The sequence below is a fragment of the Colias philodice genome, chromosome 2 (genome assembly GCF_061535455.1).
Source record: "Colias philodice isolate Cphi_HAF_F1 chromosome 2, ilColPhil1 Martin Lab GWU primary, whole genome shotgun sequence".
Classification (NCBI taxonomy): Eukaryota; Metazoa; Arthropoda; class Insecta; order Lepidoptera; family Pieridae; genus Colias; species Colias philodice.
The window spans coordinates 9,303,447-9,321,443 of record NC_143087.1 but is presented as its reverse complement, the minus strand read 5'-3'; the positions used below and the strand labels follow the sequence as shown (position 1 = coordinate 9,321,443).

The window sequence follows — 17,997 nt, the reverse complement described above, 5'->3', positions numbered from 1 at the left end:
CCATACTTTTCGGACGATTCCAAATGGTCGCCATACCGCCGAAAATCTGCAAAAATTTTTTTTTTCGCCTAACTTTTTGTACCAGTATTGCATTTAGATTTTTGGAGAGTATTTGATAAAATGTGACCATTATTATATTTGCCATACTTCTTGTAGGGGGAAAAAGTGCTGCCATACTTCATAAATAAATTTATTATTAATTTATAGAAGTGAAGATTTCTACCACCTAGATCTTCGAAATTTTGTATTTATATTTGTTGAACCTCAAACTTATAGGAAAGATTAATGCCATACTGTTACAAATCGTTCAAAATACGAATAAAATCATACAATAAAAAAAAATCTTATACACATTCGCCACCTCTCACAGGTATGGCATTATCACACTTCTATTTAGAATCATTCAGGAGTTGTTGAAAAAAAAATTTAGGGTGTTACAAATGGTTCGGCGAAAAAAAAAATTTGCAGATTTTCGGCGGTATGGCGACCATTTGGAATCGTCCGAAAAGTATGGCATGGCGATTTTCGTAAATGGCTGCACGACGATGGTTACCTGTGCAAAAGTTAGCCTGGTACAAATGGTTGAATTGTTTTTTTTAAATCAACACATTCGCGTCGGTATGGCGGGCTGTAAGTCACACCGGAAAAGTATGGCATGACACTACCGCCTACTTCTTTTTTATGGGCTATCGGTAAATTCTAAAATTTTTGTGTTACAAATCGTTTGACTTCGCTATTTTTCCGACGAGTTCGACTAACGCCCACGCGACTAAGCCGCCGGTACCAGCGTTCACACCATCGTTTTTCTTTTTGTCATTGCGTACTAAGACCCCTGTAGAACCGCCATCCTGTTACAAATGACTCGAAATTTTCTGTCAGTATCTCCCGGTCTATAACTGGAAATCGTTATAAAATCTTATATATAAAAATGAATCGCAAAATGTGTTGGTAAGCGCATAACTCGAGAACGGCTGAACCGATTTCGATAATTCTTTTTTTATTATATTCCTTGAAGTACGAGGATGGTTTTTATGTAGAGAAAACGTAAATATGTACCACGGGCGAAGCCGGGGCGGACCGCTAGTTTTTCATAAAAACATTGTCTAAACCTATCTTCATCAGAACCCCTCTAACCATTTCCAACTGGACCCTGCGGATATTAATAAATAATTTGGAAAATCCAAAAGTGCACGCCTCATAATTTTTTTTTAATAAATATTTATTAATTATTATTTTTGTTTATTTAATAACAATTAAACCACATCGAATCAGACCCTGAAAAATGAAAGGGTTCTATTCCTGAGCATACTCAAGCGTAATGAAAAAAAAAGACTCGATTAGTAAAGTATTTCGGTCGCTATCGTGTTAACAAGAAAAAGGATCCGCACATACAGACACACGGACGTCCAAGACAGAACTTTTTTAAACTGTTTTTTAACTAGTTTAAATAACAAAAATGACATCAAAAATATCATGAACGTTAAAAATAGTGTTTTTTCTTAATATGTGTGTGTATGTATTATCTTACAAGTGCAATGTATGATACATAAAGACATTTTAAGTTTGAAAAATCAGATGTTTTGCGCGAAGTGACAGTAGTACCCACCTCAACGCTTCGCTTATGAGGCGTGCAATATAGTATCGATAAGAGAGGTTTCCAAATTCTTAGAATTTGCAAGTAATGTAAACAAAATTTATACGTATTTCTTAAGTTTTATTGCATCATGTAGACTATTACTGATATCGAATTTTATTTTGGTAATTTTGTGTTATAAGGTCGCAGAAGTACGAAAATATTGTTAATCCAAAATATTGACTAAAATGTACTAAAGATAGTGAGTATAGTGACTGATAAGAACGATTCGCTAATTGTTTAAGTTTTTGAATAAAAACGATATCGTTTGTTGTGATACATACAAAGTTATATAAAATATTTTTTTTTCTAGATATGGAATGCTGTTTATATTTATATTTTATATAAAACATGTAAATAAAGCACATGTCTTATTCTGATGTATTTAAATCTTCTTGTAATATATAAAATTCTCGTGTCTATGTCAGCCCGGAGTAGAGGACACGGTTCCTCACCTGTTACTCGAGTGCCCAATTTTTGCAAGCAATAGATATGCTATTGAGCAAAAATTGGGCATGGCGATGACGGGTTGAGAATCTACCTTCCGCTTTGGGGGACAAGTGTAAGGATGTGTTCTTACAATATTGTAAGCATATTGTAGTCGTAGTTAACCAAAGAAATAGTGTGTGATATTAGTTTAACTGTGATAAAGGATTAAGTCGAGTGTTTTTGTGCCGTGTTTTTATTGAATTTTCACTAAATAATTTTGATTTAATTTTATATTGTAATTTAATTTAAGTTCTTATAATTTTAATTGTACATTATTTATATTTATATTATGTAAGTAACCAGTATGTTAATATTTCAAAAAAGTCTCTGGGCTATAATCCAGAGGTGGCGCGAACACCCTATGATGACGGGTGCCTTTAAAAAAAACTACCATAGGTACTTAAAATCTTTCACGTTACATAATGTAAGACTAATTTGACATACTTCCTATAACTTTAATTACTCTAGAGTCTAGAGCGAACACCAACTGAAAATATCCTAGCTGAAGCTTGTGTATTCGACCGAGTTAGTTTTTTCGGCCAACCCTTACTAGGTATTTAACGATTTATGCTTTTTTACGAATGAATTGGACAATTAGATGGATAAAGTTAAATATATTTTTCTCGTGTTATGGAACACGAAGTACCCTTTAAACTTTCATAAGCAGTATTTTATTTTACAAAACGCTGTTAGTTTTACGACACAAACACTTTTTATCTTGTGGATAATAAAAAATGGAAGATAGTCAAAAATACACGTGCTTTCAAATATTATGTTTGATGTTTTGATGAGTAGATATCACATTCTGAGAGGATGTTATTATATGAATACTATGATTAGATTTATACTCTCAGCGGAGCGAGGGCGGGGCCATAATTATCAGCATTATTTGTACTAGCCGCTTTTCCCGGTTTCACCTGGGCTGACCCGGAATAAAATATAAGTAGTCTATGTTACCCAGTAAAAATTTCCCTCCCTGAAGTTGAAGTAATATTTGAACTCGGTCGGTTGGTTTTTTAAGTTAAAATGTAACAAACAAACAATGAAAGAAGTATAGGTAATAGTCTACTTGAGGTCCGCGGCTTGATTCGCGAAATACCGACCATACCGAGTTCAAAGTAGCGTGCGTGGTAACGAGTGTAGAATAATATCTCTGTGCCAATTTCCATACAAATCCGATCTATTTTTACGTGAAAGAGTAATAAAAATCCATTCATCCACAGATCCACCCATGTATTTTTAGAAACATTCACGCTTTTAGCATGACTTGGACTTTCTGACCAACAATAGCAATGATCTTTACAATCAAATTATATTCTCATCTATACTAATATTATAAAGCTGAAGAGTTCGTTTGTTTGTTTGTATAAACGCGCTAATCTCGGGAACTACTGGTCCGATTTGAAAAATTATTTTGGTGTTAGATAGCTCAATTATCGAGGAAGGCTTATAGGGTATATATCGTCACGCTACGACCAACAGGAGTGAAGCCACGGGGGTGAAACCGCGCGGAGCAGCCAGTAAAATATATGGATATTTGGGATTTTATGAATACTTGGGAATAAATGCAATTGCACGTGCCGCGTTCATTGACAAAATTGTATGTGTGCATTATATGTATATTTAATAATTATATGGCTTTGAATTTTATCATAATACCTAGCGACCTCTGACTATTTTATCAATTTAGAACGTCACAATGGCTATTATCGGCTATACATACTTGCGTCTTCCTCATGTTAAGCATCCTAATTTAACATCACGTGACGAACTTTATCAAATAACCTCGTGTAAAATTAATTGATTGTTTTTATTCAAATTATTGTTTAAATAACGTATTTGCATAAAAAAGATACATATAGCTAATTAATATAGAGCAAAAAGTAAATCATTCTATTTTTTTCCCCGTTGAAGTTTTGACATCTTTGCTAATAGATTCTCTGTTCGGTTTCGGTTTCAGTATTCCAACTATTTAGCAAAGCGGCGTCAATAAGCAAATCTAGCTGACCCGGTCGCAGCCCGCGACGTTGGCGCCATCCGGGTCACCCCAGGTAAACCGCTACGTAAATTTGCCATGGGTCGCTAAGCTACATCATTATACAACATTAAACTATTACGACCGTTTCCCATTTTAAAACTAGAACACATGTGCCTATGCACCTGTATCATTAACGCCGACGACCTCGTACATTGTGGTACATCTTCAATTCGCACGCTATTCAAATGTTTGAATTAGCCGTCCATCAGTTTGGTGAGCAGATTTAATTAAAACGGCTTTTCAAACGCGAGTGTCGATAAACTTCGGTTTATGCGAGGAAAATCATCAGTGAAAGGTGTCAGGGTGCAAGATTAATGTTCGCGTGTGGAACACGTGGGGTGTGGATCGGGGTGGCTCGGGCCGTTTGCCACTTGGCGACTATAATGGAAGCAGTCATTGCACCTTGAGCCGCGCGTCGAACAGCTTGCATTAGACAAAAAGACAATGCAACGGACGTCGTCGTATGCCTCTGAAGGGTTCTGGACTACGATAGAGCTGTTAGCGGGCCGGGATAGAAGAAGATCAGCTGGCGATGTCGATGATACGCCTTATCTCGAACCTCCGGCTCGAGTCGCGTCCGCTCTCAGGTGCCTGTCTGTTTTATCAGTCTTCTTTGCACTTTTCTTATACGTAGTTCTATATCATATTAAGTGCGACCCTATTCAAAGTGATATCAAATGTTATTGCCTAGATTGCCTAATTAGTGTTTATTTTAGCGTTCAACTCGCAGGAAGTTGTAAAACTTGGTCACAACGTAATAGACATTTGACACCCATTCGTCTTGCTGTATCAATTCATCGTAATAAATTCAATCAAAATAAATTTTTATTCAAACTATTCTCAAACTTAGGATAGACAATTATTTACAAAGTTAAATTGTCTATTACACGGAGACGGATGGATCCCAAACCCTCATTAATCATGATGAAACTTGCGTGTGTCTCCCTGTGAGATCACTTGACCATCTTACCACGTATTGTTATGATTTTTACAAAAAAGATAAGAGTCTCGCGTCATCATTATGAACTTCCGTTTGTTTACTTTAATCATCGTCGTGCGAAATCACTGACAATAATTAGTGATAGGAGAAAATTCTTGGAAGTCTGATAACATTATATCAATAATATTTGTCATAAGTTTGAAAGAGATATATCAATTTTAAACAGTTACATAATATGTCTAGTGAAGTTACTTTACGCAATATGTGAAAAATAGAGCAATAGATAAATATTTAATTATTTTAAACTACCAAAACAATCTTAAGTGAAATCTGAAAAATGCTCTTTATTTGAGAGATTACTTTCAACGTGTCCTCATTGTTCTAATTATAACTTAAAAGATCGCTTTTGTACGTAAAGAAAAACAATTTTTTATTACCACTCCTTACTACAGTGAATCTGATACGAATATAACTATGTGTAAACTTCTGTGAAGGCGAGAACGTAATTCGGTAGAGTATACTTGAACGTTTAGGAAACTATTAAACTGTGACGTACTTTATGAAGACTTTATTTTTAAAAGTATCACGTCTTTCCATTTTACTGCCGACAAGTCTTAACAGCGGCTCGGGAGTTTCTTATTAATCTATAAATCGAAACAATTTATGCACAGCCAGTGCATAAACATTTAACATTCTGTCTTGTCTGTTGAGATTGTTCTACGATTATGTTGATCTATAATTGAAAAAAAAAATAAGACATTTAACGAAAATTACAGTTAACTTTGAAATATAGTCATATAGAGACAAATGCGTCATATTTATTTAATAGACTGGGGTAGAAGCCTTTTAAAATAATAAAAAGATAAAAAAAATCGCAGTCGGATGAAACCCATTAGAAAAATAGGGGAATATGATGAAAATAAAAGGAAAAATAAATTACGGTCAATCCGAGTTCGGGAAGAGGGAGGGGGGAGCTTTTAAGAGAAAAAAATGGTCTCTCTCGATTTCCGACAAAACTATAAGTCCTACGGAAAAAAGTTTAATGGCAAAGTTGTAGGTAATTAAAAGTTCTACAACTTTTGTATTCACAATTTTTTCACATAACCTCAAATTTAGGTGAAAAATTCAATAAACCAAGTTTTTGGTCTTTTATTTTTATCTACTTCAAAATTTATTTTTTTTTCTACGAAATTTGGTGGAAACTTACTTTATTATGTCCCAAATACACTGTAATTTATTTGATTGAAAATATTTATTTTTCCGCCTTATTTTGAATTAATACCAAAAAAACAACCTAATTTTCAATCGAAAAGTCACCCGTCAAAATATCAGCTATTTTCAAAAATTTGGGGAGCTTTTTATTCATTGAAATCTCTACTTTCATATGGTGTAAAAAAAAATAAACACCACCATAGTAAATGTTCTCAGGAAATGCATACAAACAGTGTGATAAGGAGCTTTTACTAAATCAAGCACACTTCTCGAACTCTATATCTTCTCTTGTATCGGCTTTTCGGTAATATTTCAAAAGAAAAAAAATTATCTGTTCTAAGGATAATATTTTACAGCATATTCAAAAGCAAAATGATGTCGATAAAAACATTTCAGGTAGTTTGAGAAGTGTGCCTGATTTAGTAAAAGCTCATTTTCACACTGTTTGTATGCATTTCCTGAGAACATTTACTATAGTAATGTTTATTTTTTTTACACCATATGAAAGTAGAGATTTCAATGAATAAAAGGCTCCCCAAATTTTTTAAAATAGCTGATATTTTGACGGGTGACTTTTCGATTGAAAATTAGGTTGTTTTTTTGGTATTAATTCAAAATAAGGCGAAAAAATAAATATTTTCAATCAAATAAATTACAGTGTATTTGGGACATAATAAAGTAAGTTTCCACCAAATTTCGTAGAAAAAAAATAAATTTTGAAGTAGATAAAAATAAAAAACCAAAAACTTGGTTTTTTGAATTTTTCACCGAAATTTTGAGGTTATGTGAAAAAATTGTAAATACAAAGGTTGTAGAACTTTTAATTACCTACAACTTTGCCATTGAGCTTTTTTCCGTAGGACTTGTAGTTTTGTCGGAAATCGAGAGAGACCATTTTTTTCTCTTAAAAGCTCCCCCCTCCCTCTTCCCGAACTCGGATTGACCGTAATTTATTTTTCCTTTTATTTTCATCATATTCCCCTCCTTTTCTAATAGGTTTCATCCGACTGCGATTTTTTTTTTGTTTCAAAAATTATCTACTCTAGTCTATAATTATCATGTTTGCATTTATATTTACGAAGAAACGTGATCCGGCGTCTCCACTTTTCCTTATTCGTGACAAAACTTTACATTGAGGAATAAAAGCAGCCGCTCCGGAGATAAAGGTTATGTTTGGAGTCTTCAGGATCTTTAACTAATATTGCAAAAGAAAGTCTCTCGATTTTATTAGAGTACCTACTTTATTTTTAATAGAGTTTTGTCTCCGATAGAGTAGATATCAACATTATAATTTTAAATTTATTTATAAATCTGTTAACTAGATTAATTCATAATTATTTATTTAAGACAATAAATAAAAACCTGATTCAAAAATGTAAATATTATATTAGTTTATAAACAAGGAAAGAAAATAACCAATATAGCATAAACAATGGTATGCGGAGAGCAAAGCTTTAATAAAGCTTGCTATTTTATTATTGGATTCCATAAACAATATTAAATTGGCTAACAAATTTGTTTACGCAATAAATAGTCAAATATACATTACGATGCTTATTACGAGTAATACTACTATTTTCTCGTGAATTATCTTACAGCTCTTTGAATAGTATTAAATATATTTGCTTCTGTATTGTTTGTTGTTGTTTTTTTATCGATATACTTTATTCAGTGGTATTAAGAACTGATTAATGATTCATTTTATTATCGAAAACAGTTTGTAAACCATGTTTAATCTGATGAAATAAGTTAGGTACGTAATCAAATACAAAATATATTTTAATTTTTTAATAGCATGAATTTAAAAACTTTTATTGATTTCTACCCCTATCGTAAATCATCACAAAAGTGATGATCTACAAACAAACGTAAAAAAGATATTCCCTTTCCCAAAAGTAGGTTATAATAAAATTGTTTAACCATACAGTCAATGATGTAAGATCGCATAGTTGGCAGTGTCAGAAAGCTTCCGTTTGCCTTCTCAGATCTAATTCATATAACACACCACATTGACGTAATGCCCCATAAAAATGTGTACTATTTATTGGTTATGACTCAAGTAGAGTTTCATCGTTGAGATCCAAATGAGAAAGTTCTTGGCGTAACGCTTACAATGTGATTTATGACAACGCAACATAATATTTCATTGCGCTTGTTAAATAAGCATTCCAATGGGTAATAGACTAGTCATATGTTTATTTCCTAACTCGCAATGGCTATGATATCAATGTGTTTTGAAGTAGAACTTTTTGTAATCAAAAGTTTCAGATCAATGTAACAGCAACTTTTTGTAATCTGTTTTGTTGTTTGCGTTGCAAACCTTTATTAGATCAACTATTGGAGCTTTTTCATGGAAGCACCCTCATACCTCATACATATTATAATTACAAATTAACATGAAAATACTGGAAAACTGTGTCTTATTTATAACATTATCATGTTTGTATTAAATTTTCCTATATCATTATGGTCCAGGATCTCCCCTATAACAAAAGCTCTACTTTTTTAAAATCTACTTTAATTAAACGGGATCGGATGTTAAATACCAAAAACATTTATAACCTTGCCATACAATTACAATATGATGATCTAGACCTAGTTAAAAATAAAGATACAACACGCACGGGGAAATTCTGAAAGAAAAAACCTGTACTCTATACTACGTGACTGCAAACCCGCGTCAAACGGATGACGTAGACGTTGCGTCGTCTCGGGTTATTAGACCGGGAGATACTGACACAAAATTTCGAGTCATTTGTAACAGGATGGCGGTTCTACAGGGTTCTTAGTACGCAATGACAAAAATAAAAATGATGGTGTGAACGCTGGTACCGGCGGCTTAGTCGCGTGGGCGTTAGTCGAACTCGTCGGAAAATAGCGAAAGTCAAACGATTTGTAACAGTATGGCACTTATTTTTCCTATAAGTTTGAGGATCGACAAATATAAATACAAAATTTCAAAGATCTAGGTGTTGGAAATCTTCACTTATATAAATTAATAATAAATTTATTTTTCAAGTATGACAGCACTTTTTCCCCCTACTAGAAGTATGGCAAATATAATAATGGTCACATTTTATCAAATACTCTCCAAAAAGCCAAATGCAATACTGGTACAAAAAGACAGGCGAAATAAAAAAAATTTGCAGATTTTCGGCGGTATGGCGACCGTTTGGAATCGTCCGAAAAGTATGGCATGGCGATTTTCGTAAATGGCTGCACGACGATGGTTACCTGTGCAAAAGTTAGCTTGGTACAAATGGTTGAATAATTGTTTTTTTTAAATCAACACATTCGCGTCGGTATGGCGGGCTGTAAGTCATACCGGAAAAGTATGGCATGACACTACCGCCTACTTCTTTTTTATGGGCTATCGGTAAATTCTAAAATTTTTGTGTTACAAATCGTTTGACTTTCGCTATTTTTCCGACGAGTTCGACTAACGCCCACGCGACTAACCCACCGGTACCAGCGTTCACACCATCATTTTTCTTTTTGTCATTGCGTACTAAGACCCCTGTAGAACCGCCATCCTGTTACAAATGACTCGAAATTTTGTGTCAGTATCTCCCGGTCTATATTTAGAAGATGTTGAGTGTAAACATTCTGAGAGACTGAAGCACTCACTAATGTAATTTTAAACGGCCGTTGAAGGAAACACCTTGATCACCGGATAAACAAGCTGGAGTATGCCATATTGTATCCAATAACTTCTCGAATATAGACATTTTATTGTATGTTATTAAGTTTTTAGTCAAGTTAATTTTTTATGTTTGTTTTTATCAAATTATTTTTATGTATTTCATACCATGTTTACTTCAATTTTATAACTGTAAATAATTAATGGTACAAAGTCCACAACTCGGATGATAAAGAGTAAATAGTCCGACATGCGAGGTCCGAAAAGTGGGCTCTATATTAATTCGTTACTGCTATGGAAACAAAATATTTAACGAAAATTTCAAACGATAACCTAAGTTGTCTAAGGTCGTTGTTTTACATTGAAATACAAACGAAAATATTTTAAGGAGATAATAAAGGCATAAAAATGTTTTCAATTTTAACATATGCAATATTATCTTGGATTTTAAAATACGCGTATAAGGTTAATATTTTGGAATAACTAAATATATTGTCAACATTGACGCAGATTTATCATTTTATGTTATAAAATAGGGTTTCAAATGTTATGTACCTAGTACCTATACCTACCTTCATAATTGTAAGATGCACCATCATCAAGAAAGACTATTTATTTATTCTAGCACATAAACGTTTCACTTACACTTCATCAAGTGTAAGTAGCAGTATGAAAGCAAATAAATATACATAATTACATAGTCAATATAAAAATATGAGTATGAATTCTTCTTTTTTTTTCACAAAGACAAAAACGCTTTTACGGTTTACTTTTAACAAAATTAAACTATGTTCATACTTATTATTATAATATTATAGAGCTGAAGAGTTTGTTTGTTTGTTCGTTTGAACGCGCTTTTCAGGAGCGTAGCAATGCGGGTGCATAGCTAGTATGATATAAAAGCTAGTCATGATTTAAATTGGCGGGTACGATAACGTTTTGCAGACAATTTGTCTATTTGAGCTTTTTGAAAGTCACAAGCTTCATTATAAAGGTTGGATTAATTTCTAGTGCCCATTAAAGTTGCAACAATATTTTATAAAGCCTGTTTCACAATGTGATAGTCAATTTATGTAATATAGAAATAATTTGATGGATAACAGTTAGCTTAATTATAACTTAATGATCATTCCTTTCTTTTACGATTGTTAATATACTTTAATTACAAGTAAATGTCTTGTATATATAGCATAGAATTGTATTTTGCATAAATTATTTGTTAGATTTCTATAAAGAATAAGAACTATCATTAATCTATAGACAAATGTTACGCATAGTTTTATATTCAAGAGGTAGTTCGTTAAAATTACTACAGAACAAATAGACGATTGATAAAGAAACATGCTTCAGAGCTTTTCAAGGTCCTACAACAGACTAGATTGGAATTCACAAATAGTACAATTGAAAGTCAAAGCCCAATTATGAATAAATCTCACAAATGCTCATTACTAAGTCATGTATGACCCTTTGAAAAGCGCTTTGTCACGAAACCTAAAGGTTTGTACTCATAGCTAAAAGAAATCGTATTATCAAAATATAAGACTCTTTGTTATCTACTAATAAATTCATTTCAACACCGCAATTAGTGTAACTTTATTTTATAACGGACTAGATTTCCGCCCGCGGCTTCGCCCGCGTTTTCAAAGGAAAACCCGCATAGTTCCCGTTCCCGTGGGATTTCATAAAACCTATCCTATGTGTTAATCCAAGTTACCCTCTATATGTGTGCTAAATTTCATTGTAATCGGTTCAGTAGTTTTTACGTGAAAGTGTAACAAACATCCATACTTCCATACATCCATACTTACAAACTTTCGCCTTTATATATATATTAATACTAGATTTATATAATATCTAGTATTAAGATTCTCGGATTTTAAGAACTGTATCAAAAATATTGAATAAAACGATTAGAGGAAAAGAAGCATTACTTATGGGCTTTGATTTCAAATATGTAAAACATCTGTCTCCCCATACCATAGTTTATGAAGCGAATCGTTTAAACACATTTCGCTCGCGGTGTTTCATCGGATTCACTCGCGAATTCAATAATAGCACTCCATTAAATTTCATTTCCTGATTACGGTCGTAAAATGGTGTAGCTATTGCTTTATCAAAGAAAGCGATCGGGTATAAACGCTTCCTTAGACGCGAATTTGAACATGATGTGTTGGCTGGGGTCGTGCCATACTGTGCCAGGGCCATCGTATAGCACGGCAATGGTCTCAACTATGACACGGGCGTCAAAAGTACTAAAACTTTACGGCGAAGGAGCCAAACGTTGAGTATCAGCAGCAGTGGTGTTTCTAGTTTGTATTCAAAACGAACGGCCAAAAATCGGAACGACCCCAGCGGTAAGTTTATTGTTTATATGTGGGTTAGTTTGTATACGTATTATATGCGTGTTAAGTGCTAATGGGGTGAAGTATGTAGCATTGATAGACTACAAAATGCCGATTATTTTTCATGGCGACACCCTGTTAAAAATTACAGATAGGAAACACTAATAATAAGTTTAAGTTTGTTTTTAAGATTATAAGATTATCTGAGTAAAATCCGTGTAATTTTAAGGCTTCTATCGCCTAATTAACCGTATTATGTAATTAGATCTTGGTGTTAATAATTCCATTAAAGCGATCCCAATCAATACTTTTATTGTCACTACACCATATAATGATTATATATTTGTCATGTGTTAATTGGAATATTAATTTTCGTATTAACAGCTTCGCGCATCCCCATGTCCGCGCCCGCCTCGAGAAGCATATGGGCTCGAACCTGGTGCGGCTCACGGATAAGAGCTACATGACCGAGTTGGAAGAAAGGATCCGTGCAGTCAACGAAGAAAACCTCAACAAGAGAATATCTAGTAGAGTCGTAAGTGCCACGTATTAAAAAACAAAATTATCTATTACTAATCTAACCGTTTTCATTAATTGCTTATATTTATGAGTAGGTCGCGACCTATCGATACATAATATGATAAACCTGTAAGATAAGAGTAGTTCAGATAAAAATTAAAAAGATCAAAGTTGAAAAATATTTCGAAATGCATTAAATAACCTAATTCTAACCCGCAGCTCGATGAAATGGAGAGATTGAAGCGTCTCATCCTAGTTGGGAAGACGCCGCTCAAGGAATGTCCTCCTGAGTTGTATAACCATCCTGTTTTCGTGTTTTGGAGGATGGTCAACAGGGAGGTCGCCAAGGCGTCCAAGAAACGTGCGGATGCTTACTACAGGAAACTAAAAGCTTCACAGAAATTCGATCAAGTATATCACAGATATACATTTTCTTTTATGTAACATCTGACCAATCTAGATATTTCTAATATATAATATTTTGACCTTTGTCCCTTACTGGTACCTACTGCAAACTAATTTGAATTTGAATTTTTAACTCTTCACAAATGGGATTTGAGATAACTTTGTATGACTCGCATTGTATTATATAATATTATTTATAGTTAGAAAGGGATATAGTTCTCAGTACTCTTGTACTTAATCGCTTCAATATTTATTGTATATAAAATATAAAGAGTTACTTTAAATATTTTGTCAAAACATTTGTGAACTATCGTAAAATTCTGTTGTTATGTTAATTCTTAAACTTGTTTCGTATACAATAATGATTTGCTTGTATTTTCTGTCCAGGCTCTTGAAGAGGAAGCAGAAGCTGAGGTAGCGGAAGAAGAAAATGAACAATTAAGCGCTGAACAGCTGCTCGCTAAATGTCATGAAGAATTAGAAGAACTGAAACAAGCTGACATCGAGAAAGGAGTGCGCTTCACAGACGAGCAATTTGCCGTGCTGAAATATGAGACAAATGATGTTAAAACTTTGAAAAGCCTTACAGTATGTTTCTTTTTATAATTTATATATATATATATATATATATATATCCACATATCACCATACATATGGTTATGTTAAGTAAATTCAAAACGTGTTTAAATAATAAATAAATAAATACTATTATAAATAACAGAAAATGCAAAACATAAATAGTAACTTCATGCATACGAATATACTTCGTAGCTATTTAACCAAAATATATCATATTCATTTATTGACAAAATTAATTCTCATGTACCGATATCAAAGTCGTACAAACTAAAAATGTAACCAGGCTAATCAAAAACATTGCAAACTTTAAATAACTATTTACGAGACACAAATAAAGTTAACAATGAAGCTTGTGATTTAACTGCATTAAAAATGTCTGCCGGCGCTGAAAAGACGACACTTAGTGCATGCCAAAATGTAAACCCGAACAACATAAACATGTTTTATTGGCTACACTAGAATCATAACAATTGATAGAACAATCTGGATGAACTCATGCGGCCATTAAGTCTGGTTGATAAAACCATATCGAGACCCTAATAATCATTGAGTATATACTCGATTTCAATCCGGATCACCTTTGTTATATCAGACCTATGGACGGCTTGTGTCGAACCGGATTGAACCAGATACTGCCCAGTCTATCATGACCCTTAAATAGTTACACAGACTGATAAGCAATGTGATACATATAATACTCGTGTATGACTTGCATTTAAAGCCAAGCTGATCATTCAAGTGAACTTTGACTGGGCCCTATAACGCCCTATCTATATAAATTATGCTTTTTCCCTATTTTTTTAAAACTTCTGAAAAATATAGTTTAATAAAACTGTTCAAACGATTATTTTTTCTTATACGAGTAATGTAACATTATCTTGACAACTTTATATTTTCATATAACCAATTGGTTAAAGTATTTAACAATCTAGAGCTTAAATAAGCTTTTAATTGATCATTCTTAACATATTCATTGAATTGATATTATCATTCATAGTTGGATACATCATTCTGTGTAAACCTTTACATATTTTAAAGAACAATTTAAAAGCATTTACATTTTACGTTCAATAATCCACCAAAATAACTAGTCTGTAGGGGAGACCGAGGGGTTTTGAAACAAAGGTGAGTTGAAACAGTCTCGATTTCTCCGAACTTAAAAGTGTTAGCGATCTGGCAACGTCTTTTTTAACCAACTCCCTCCACCAGCTATCGCGTCAGTTCATGCCGATGACGTCAGTTCATGCCGATGACGTCAGTTGTGCAGTTGTGTAGTTCTGAATGACATGTGCCGAAAATCGTAAAAAGTAAGTATTTCATGATTTTTTACGATGCTCGTACTTTAATATTGGTATTGTTTTTTGGGTTGAGTTATATACGTTTTAAAAACTTATTATCTATTGATTCTTGAAATATACTTGGTAAATTTGATTTCTGTGTATTTACTGCTTGGTCGTGATTTGAATAAAAATTGGGAGGTTTTTTCTCACCGAGGTGATTTGAAACAGACTGTTTCAACTCTCCTTGTTTTCAATTTAATATCTGATTTTAGCCAAAAAGTACGAAGATTATCGGATTTTATTGTTGATTTAATGTGTTTATTTGTTTAAGCATGCCTACTGGATGAACTAAAGCAAGAATAAGTTTAAAACCAGGCTGTAAAACTAAAAAGGTTAAGGTTGTCAAGAAACGAAGATAGTGATGAAGAAGAAGAGGAATCCTGCTGTATTTGCTGTATGGAATCATATTCAAATAACAGATCCAAAGAAAAGTGGGATCAATGTCTGAAATGCCAATTGTGGGCTCATGAAACTTGTGCTGGTGGAGAACTTTGTCTTTGACATTTTGTAGATTATTGTTCCTTAAATAGTTTATAGTATGTACTTATTGTAATACATACTTAAATAATTTGGAAAATCCAAAAGTGCACGCCTCATAATTTTTTTTTAATAAATATTTATTAATTATTATTTTTGTTTATTTAATAACAATTAAACCTCATCGAATCAGACCCCGAATAATGAAAGGGTTCTATTCCTGAGCATACTCAAGTGTAAGAGAAAAAAAAAGACTCGATTAGTAAAGTATTTCGGTCGCTATCGTGTTAACAAGAAAAAGGATCCGCACATACAGACACACGGACGTCCAAGACAGAACTTTTTTAAACTGTTTTTTAACTAGTTTAAATAACAAAAATGACATCAAAAATATCATGAACGTTAAAAATAGTGTTTTTTCTTAATATGTGTGTGTATGTATTATCTTACAAGTGCAATGTATGATACATAAAGACATTTTAAGTTTGAAAAATCAGATGTTTTGCGCGAAGTGACAGTAGTACCCACCTCAACGCTTCGCTTATGAGGCGTGCAAAAACGAGTGATTATTAACTATTTTATGTCAAAGATTTAGTTTTATAAAAATGTAAAACATTTTGTTGATTTGACTGATTATAATTGATGTTACGCATGTTAATTTTTGGTTATTTAGGTGTTTATTATTTGTATTAGACCTACTTGACTGAAATGTCATTAAAATATTACTTATAAAAGTCGTTGATTACTTGAAAATATAAGTTTTAATTGAAACCTTTGAATTAAATCATCATTTTTATTTTGCAGCTCCTATTACTCCCCAAAATCATTATGTTTTAACTCTCCTCGACCTCTGTTTCATCTTACCTCGGTATGAGGGGAATTGAAACAAGTTGACTTGTTACGATTAAGTCAATTTTTAACCACCATCTTTAACGCTTACCGTTTATTTATGCTAACCATTCGGAAGTGTATAAAATAACCTATCGATTGATACCAGTACCATCAGATTTCTGATAATAGTATGAGTTATATCAAACAAAACGTGAAAATTGTTTCAACTCCCCTCGGTCTCCCCTATACATAAAGTCAAATTATAAGTTTGTTTTCATTTGTTTTATTATTGTTTGTATTGTGTTTGTGTAACAATTCAAATGATCAAATCAAGGTTAATATGCATAATATGCACTTAATAACCTTGTAATAGACTGAAATACAATGAGATGATTAACCTATTACTCATCTGTTAACTTTTGGATTATCACTACATAGTATAAAACAAAGTCGCTTTCCCTGTCCCTATGTCCTTATGTCCCTATGTCCCTATGTCCCTTTGTACGCTTCAATCTTTGGAACTACGCAACGGATTTTGATGCGGTTTTTTTTAATAGATAGAGTGATTCAAGAGGAAGGTTTATATGTATAATAACATCCATTAAATAGTGGAGAAGTACTGTTATTTTTGAGGTTTCTAATGTGATGTCGTAAATAATTACATTTTTTCCGCTTACATTGCAAACGCAGGCTGAAACCTACGAGATTTATCATAATAATGTACTAAGTATTATACACATTGAAAAGGTCTACAGAAAAGTCCGCGATGGTATATGTCTATCTCTTATGGATAACCCACAATAACTTTAATTTGTCATTTACTTTTTACGACAAATAATGGCTAATTTTCGAAGCGATTTTAACCAATACAGCATTAATCCTTAACCAATTAAATACCTTGAATACATTGTTCATTTAATGTAGATCTAAATGGCCCTTTACACCGTATGATTTAAGTGAATATTTTCGAAGATATTACAGATTTAAAAATTGCGGGACGTAGCGTTTGCGGCGGTACCGGCCGACCGCCATTGCACCCGTGCGAAGCCGGGGCGGGTCGCTAGTAACTAATAGGTTTTATGTAGGTACTTTCGCGAAAGATTTACTTCATACACTAAAGTTGTAAACATTTTTGAAAGAGATTTGAAGTTCAAACGTACACTAATGTATAACTTTGTTAAGCATGATGCTCATACATTTTATTTTTGAAATGAAATATTTTATACGTTATGAACAATGGACATAATTATCTAATAATTATATTCTCTTTTTCAGACCGTAGATGAATTGTATGCTCTGGCGGATAAGATCATCGGCACAAAACGTTTATAAATAAATATCAACCATAAATATTCAATATACTGTAAGCAGATCTATATTTAATTATATTTTTAACTCTATTTGTGTTTATTGCAAAATGTATCATTAGGTATAAGTATATGTCATGTTCTAGAAAAATAAATTTTATACACCCAATAGTATGAATTCATTTTTTTTATTATCACTTCATTAAGAAATGAATTATTTGCGTAAGGCGCAACTTTCGAATAAA

General features: G+C 32.9%; 1 protein-coding gene across 3 annotated transcripts; it reads left to right on the top strand.

Moving 5' to 3' along the window:
* Window positions 1-4,056: 4,056 nt before the first annotated feature.
* LOC149490696 (uncharacterized) lies at window positions 4,057-17,913 on the top strand. 3 transcript variants are annotated; one of them, XM_089711114.1, is made up of 5 exons: window positions 4,057-4,173; window positions 12,679-12,829; window positions 13,033-13,224; window positions 13,606-13,806; window positions 17,721-17,913. In XM_089711114.1, the coding sequence occupies exons 2-5, from the start codon at window positions 12,719-12,721 to the stop codon at window positions 17,775-17,777; spliced, it is 561 nt and encodes a 186-aa protein (XP_089567240.1). In that variant the 5' UTR covers window positions 4,057-4,173; window positions 12,679-12,718; the 3' UTR covers window positions 17,778-17,913. The 3 variants fall into 3 exon arrangements, with proteins under 3 accessions (XP_089567240.1, XP_089567224.1, XP_089567231.1); XM_089711098.1 differs by lacking the exon at window positions 4,057-4,173 and adding an exon at window positions 4,344-4,747; XM_089711105.1 differs by lacking the exon at window positions 4,057-4,173 and adding an exon at window positions 11,948-12,306.
* Window positions 17,914-17,997: the final 84 nt, after the last annotated feature.